The 6,488-nt window shown below is 39.2% G+C and overlaps 1 protein-coding gene across 1 annotated transcript; it reads left to right on the forward strand.

Annotated features, from left to right (window-relative positions):
• Nucleotides 1–224: 224 nt before the first annotated feature.
• Nucleotides 225–4,412, forward strand: LOC104946139 (sodium-dependent neutral amino acid transporter B(0)AT1-like; the record flags this gene model as incomplete). The annotated part of the gene is made up of 11 exons (XM_010771899.1): nucleotides 225–365; nucleotides 449–586; nucleotides 684–865; nucleotides 959–1,069; nucleotides 1,140–1,252; nucleotides 1,352–1,480; nucleotides 2,954–3,110; nucleotides 3,190–3,394; nucleotides 3,483–3,642; nucleotides 3,860–4,022; nucleotides 4,223–4,412. Coding segments are annotated over 11 exons (1,640 nt in total), but the record flags the coding sequence as incomplete, so codon positions are not given.
• Between the last annotated feature and the right edge of the window lie 2,076 nt (nucleotides 4,413–6,488).

The raw sequence follows: 6,488 nt of genomic DNA on the forward strand, positions 1-6,488 counted from the left end.
CAGGTGGGGTTTTGACAGGGGGTAACTAAATAATATAAGTATTCATTGTCTGCAGACAGAGCCATGTGTGACTGCTTTACAGAGCACATTTAAAATCAAAGCTTAGATTTTCTGCTTAGGCATTTTCATAGTTAGGCTGCTGAAAAGGCTCATGATTGTCATAAGCGCAACACTAGAGTTGTGTAAATATGTTTCCGATAATAATAATAATAATACTTTTTTAGGTGCATTTTTAATTCCCTACCTGATCCTGCTTGTCCTGGAAGGAATGCCTCTCTTGTTGCTGGAGTTTGGCATCGGCCAGCGTCTCAGGAAAGGCAGTGTAGGAGTGTGGAGGTCCATCAACCCTTATCTGACTGGTATTGGTAAGTTAAATAGGCTCTGAAACAAGTTGTCCAAAGCATAATAAAAAATAAAAAACATCAGTTAATAATTCTGTACTTCTCAGGTATAGCCTCCATGTTGGTGTCCTTATTGATTGGACTGTACTACAACACCTTGATAGCCTGGATTATGTGGTATCTCTTCAATTCCTTTCAAAGCCCGCTGCCTTGGACCCAGTGTCCTCTGAATATCAATGGAACAGGTTGATATAAATACAGAGATACTCATTAAGCACCAAAATCAACTCATGATTTACCCATGAATAAACACTTAAAGAGGACTGTTTCTTGCCCATGCAGGCTTTGTACCAGAGTGTGAACAGAGCTCCACAGTGGATTATTATTATTACCGAGTAACGCTGAATACTTCGGCCTCTATATCGGATTCTGGAGGAATGCACTGGCCCGTAGTGGTCTGTCTGCTAGCTGCCTGGACCTTTATATGTGTCTGCTACATGCAGGGCATTGGCACTTCAGGCAAGGTTTGTCAAACCTTCCGACACACAATATGCTTTCCTGAATAACCACTGTCCAGATTAGTAAATGCTTTTTTCTCCTTTTGTTCTTGACATCAGGCAGTGTACGTCACAGCCATCCTGCCTTACATAGTGCTGGGCATCTTCCTGATCAGAGGACTGACTCTAAAAGGTTCCCTTAATGGAGTAAAGTTCCTCTTCACACCAGATGTATGTATATAATTACTTAAGTTAAATATCTAATGAAAAAATCCACATAATGTAAACCCAAATATTGCAGGTTGATGAGCTGATGAATCCAACAACTTGGCTTGATGCAGGTGCCCAGGTCTTTTATGCCTTTAGCTTAGCTTGGGGTGGTCTCATTTCCTTCTCAAGCTACAACCCTGTTCAGTAAGATATACATCACAAGCCACAAAACTATAATAATGGCAGCCGCTCTCAAACATGCTGTGTCCTTAATCATTTGTCTTTTTTTTGTTTCAACAACAGTAACAACTGCATGCAGGATGCTGTGATCCTCTCGGCCATCACTGGCTTCACCTCTGTGTATGCTGCGACAGTCACCTACACCATTATTGGCTTCAGAGCAACAGCTAAATATGACAAGTGTATCAGTGAGTGAGTAGTCACATGATGTTGCTTTCAATGTTTTTGAAAGATAGCAGTCCTAAAAGTTCAGCATGTAAATGAACAGGACATTTCAAGGTTTTGAAAGAGTTAAGCACATGCTTATATATAAGTTGGAGATGTTATTAGAGATTTGTCATTATGGCGCATTTCCCAATACACGGCCTCGCTCAGTTTGGCTAGGCCTTGTTAGGACTGGCTCACTTTATGGCGCATTACCATTAGGGTTTAGGAACTTAGGGTAATATCATAGGGTAATATGGGTAATATCTATAGTAACGCAGAGTAGGCGGAGCCGTGACGTCATCTTCAATGAGAGCCCAAGAAAAACAACACAGCCGTTAGCCCTCAGAGCTCACAGCTCCTCATATCTGTTCAGAAACTAGACAAAAGTTAAACAAGTACAAACCACAGACTGTCTGTGTCATGGCGAATACAGTCGCTGGTTTATTTATGTCTGTATAGGCCGTTGTTGTGAGTGTGGACGGTCGGAGCATTTACAACGTTAGCTTAGCCAAGCTCCATTTAGAAAACACGCATTTTAAAAGGTTTTTCGCCTGCCGTCTGTCTGCAGACTTGTCAAAGCATTAATTGATGGTTTTGACTAACCGGTATCAGTATGTTGTTACTTAGGCATCATTTTGAAACGTGTATTACAATTAAATCACGGTCAAATATGTTCATCTTGTTGTAGTTGTAGCCCCCTTGCCAGCGATTCTCTCTGCATACTCAGCCCGACTCAGCCTGGTTGTTCCTGGCCCTAGAACCACGATTTTATGGGGCCAGAAAAACTGTGAATTAGGACCCGCTAGCCGGTATGAGGCCAAGTGGAAACGCAACCAAAAACGGGCCCCGCACGGCTCGTTTTAATATAGACAGACAAATCTGAATGTACTATTTTACGTAAATTCCAGTAAACAGGGTATATGCAGGAATCCTGAAGTCAAATGTAATACCTTTTAAGACCTTTTTTAAGACCCTTTCCATACATTTTAAGACCTCATCGCCACTTTGAGTTTTAACCGGTTACATTGGCGAAACATTTACTACATTCAGTATTGATTGTCCTTCCTCCTTATCTTCCAACCATTTGGACGCAAACTTGCATTTCCCCATAACGATGTTGTTTAACAACCGCTTCGTACGCTATCAAGCGGTGAGCGTGCGATGTCCTGTTCAGATGACGTCAAACCCAACGGGATGCCATAAATAAACTACACAGAATCACACTACACACCTACGCAATGATTACATTCAGGCACACTGTAGAATACAATCTCTTTGGACAATTGATATATTTATTGAAAACAAGCTACAAAATGTAATACCTTGGAAAATTCCCTTTAATACTTTTTAATAGCCTTAATTTTCTCTAAATTGATTTATCAACTTTTAATACTTTTTAAGACCCCACGGACACCCTGAGTAAAGCAATGTTTCTTAACGGTGAAATTTTTTCCCTAGAAACATCATGACATTGTCAAATAGATTTGAGCTCCCTGAAGACAACATCACTACAAGCAATTACGAGGCAGCCTTGATTCGTCTCAACAGCTCTTATCCTGATATAGTTCTTGGATTGGAAATCAAAACTTGTGACATGCAGAAACTTCTTAGTGAGGTGACTATATTGATGAATATCGGCCAGATTCCATATTATTTCCTCCTTCCTGCATCATGACTTCTTTGTGTTTGTGCAGGGAGTGGAGGGAACAGGTCTGGCCTTCATCGTGTTCACAGAAGCCATCACCCAGATGCCCGGTTCTCCAGTTTGGTCCGTCCTCTTTTTCGTTATGCTTCTTTGCTTGGGAATCTCAACCCTATTCGGCAACATCGAGGGGGTGGTGGTCCCATTGAAAGATCTGAATATTATACCTAAAAATTGGCCCCAAGAAGCAGTGACAGGTATCTTGTTTTGTGGTTAAACTAAGTTTAGTTTGTCTGATTCTTGCTTTAACTCATGGTTCCTTGTTTTTGTGGGCGTGTGTTTCAGGTGTCACATGTTTTGTAGGCTTCATCATCTGTCTCCTGTTTGCCCAGAATTCAGGGATTTATTGGGTAACACTTTTTGACAACTTTGCTGGATCTGTTCCACTTCTGACCATTGGATTGTTTGAGATGATATCTATTGTATACATCTACGGCATAGACAGGTTAGTGTTTATTCAAAAATATTTCAGCAACACATTGTCCATTTATGTTTCCTTCATCATTTATGTTGATTATTGTTGTATAAAAAGGTCATACAGCATTCGTAGCGTCATGCTTAACCAATTATTGGACAAACCCCTAGGGGTATTGTTGACATATTCAAGTCCTGTTTGATTCATGACTAATTTCAAAACGTACTAAAACCTTTTTGTGTGGCAGGTTCAATGAGGACTTGAAGTTCATGGTCGGACATAAGCCCAACATCTTTTGGCAGATTTCATGGCGGTTCATCAGTCCTCTGGTCGTTCTGGTTATTTTAGTTTTCTACCTGGTGACACAAGTCCAAAAAGAGCTCACCTACTTAGTCTGGGATGTCAACTCGGTAAGCACTCCAGCTCATAAAAGTAATCTTTGATTGTTCATAAATCAGAAATAAGCGTCCCTCCATTTGTTGACTTCTTTTTCAATGATGCTATCTTTGCTAACTAGACAAATGCATGTTGTACCAAGCATAGGTATGATCAATGCTGTTGATAGTACATCGCATAGTGGTAACAACTTACACTGTTTTGTGGTTTACAGGACAACTTTCCATCTCTGGCATCAGTACCGTACCCTTCCTGGATCAATGCCGTCATCTTTCTTTTGGCAGGAGTCCCTAGTCTGGCAATACCTGTATATGCATTATGTAGATTCATCTTTGTTCACTGCAAGAAAAAATAAAATCCAGTTAAAGAATTAGCTAAGTTTCTGCATTGATTATCAAGTCATAGATTTCAGAGTGTAATAAAAATAAAATAATGTTTTGCTTATTACCCTCCGTCTGATATGGTCCGTTTTCTTTAAACCCCTCCTTCCAAAAAGCAAAGTCTGCGCTGATTTGTTAAGGCTGTTGGTCTCCACATCTTTGCTGGCAACATGAATGTAACCAGGGAATAACTGTAAACAAGTTAAACTGCAGCTGTACCCTGAAATCACCACAATAAAAAAGCATCTGAACCAAAACTTTACACACACATTTTCTAGCTGGAATCTGATCAGAAAGCCTACATTTGACTTTGAATTTAGCTTGTGTTGTGACAAACCATTAAGTTACATTTCCTGGAGTTTTGAGAAAATCCAAGTCTTTGTTGCTGCAAAAGGAGACGCGTTGGTTTCCCAAGAGCCTCCAACTATACAAGAAATACTAGAACTGCAATGTTGCTGCTAAATTGTGTTACTAACAATTATTACAGTTACACAGTAGACTATTAAAAGTGTATCTGTTTGGCCAGCTTTCGGGACTGAGTAAGTTACCAACTTTGAATCAAAGCAAATTCACACAATTTGACCTTTCATTTATAGGAATTGTCCCTTCAGGAAGTGTCTATCAAGTAACTCTATGTACGCACAGTATGACAACATACATAACACACACAGGCATACAATCAAGAGTCAGGGATGGGAAAGGTTTTTGTGTAACAACAAAGCTAGTTGAGTTTGCATTGCAGTTAACACTTCAACCTACTACTGACTTTCCTGGCTTCAAATGTTCGACAGTCACAGAGTGTCTCTCAGTATTACATAACTGTTAATCCAGTATTGCCCCTGTGGGCGGACCTACAATCAAAGCTATCCACATTAACCACACAACATGCTAAAGCTAACTCAAAGGGTAACATGCATAATAAAAACTTAAAAAACATAGAAATGCCAAAAATGATAGCTTCCAAGTTTGAAATTGGGTAACTGACTGACAGCCTGGTGTTATTTAAAGTTCTTTCCGGGATCTAGTTGTAGTTTTTTGCAGATGATGGGAGAACATGAAGACTTTTATATTGGTTCTTGTATCAACAACATAAAAAGTAGAGGGATTTGCTTGTACAGTGTTACAGCAATGAGGAAATCACAATGTACATACTGTATTTATGTGTACATACATTGGATCATATGTCATATTTTAATATATTTATATACTGTATATGTAAATACAGTATATCAATATATATATAGTCTGTGGTGCGTTTAAGTGCAACCTTCAAAACGGTGGTTGTATCCAGGTCCTAACCATGAATACCATATCAAACATGTAGAGCAGCAAATTAGCCAAAAGAGGGAGACATCACATTGATACTGAGGCAAAATGGCCAAGTGAATCCGATTTAACAAAGCACCACAAACGGAGCAAGCGAGAATAAACTGCATTTGATGGATATATTTGGATTCACCACTACCAGCAGCTGGTACATATACAGTAAAAAAAGACTGTTAAACACCTGAACTAAGAACATCCATAACATTCACCTGTTTGTAACTTACAAATGATGTATCACTTGTACATAGACCCTCATGGCACTACTTCTATTCTATTTTATTGTATTTACTTGCACTATTGTATCTGTTTTATTGTGTTGCACTGTTGGAGGAGCTTGGGACCTAAGATTTTCATCGACAAAACTACACTGTAGCTATGTACGAATGACAATAAAAAAACCTTGAACACTGAGAGAAAGGAAAAAATCAGTTTGTGTCTGTCTACTTTGCTGTGTAAGGAAGTGTTAGTAATTGTATGAAGATATGGCTCCATCAAGAAACAGCGTTCATTTTGTCTATTGTATTGACTGCATCCAAACAGGTCACTTAAGGCAAGTGTTACATTGAAACAGCATCAGCAGGGTATCCATTATTTTAGGCTTAGCACACTCCCATTTCTGAAGAAAAAAACAGGGAAGTTCAATCACAAAATCATTATGCCTGATTTTTTCCCTCCCTCTCCCTGGTTAACTTGACTTCTTCATAAAAAAACAATAAAATAAATCTGTAACTTTTATGACGTGAAAGGACAGTAGGACAGACCTAGTGAGTAAGA

This window comes from Notothenia coriiceps, unplaced genomic scaffold (assembly GCF_000735185.1).
Source record: "Notothenia coriiceps isolate Sejong01 unplaced genomic scaffold, NC01 NC01_scaffold00010667, whole genome shotgun sequence".
Lineage (NCBI taxonomy): Eukaryota > Metazoa > Chordata > Actinopteri > Perciformes > Nototheniidae > Notothenia > Notothenia coriiceps.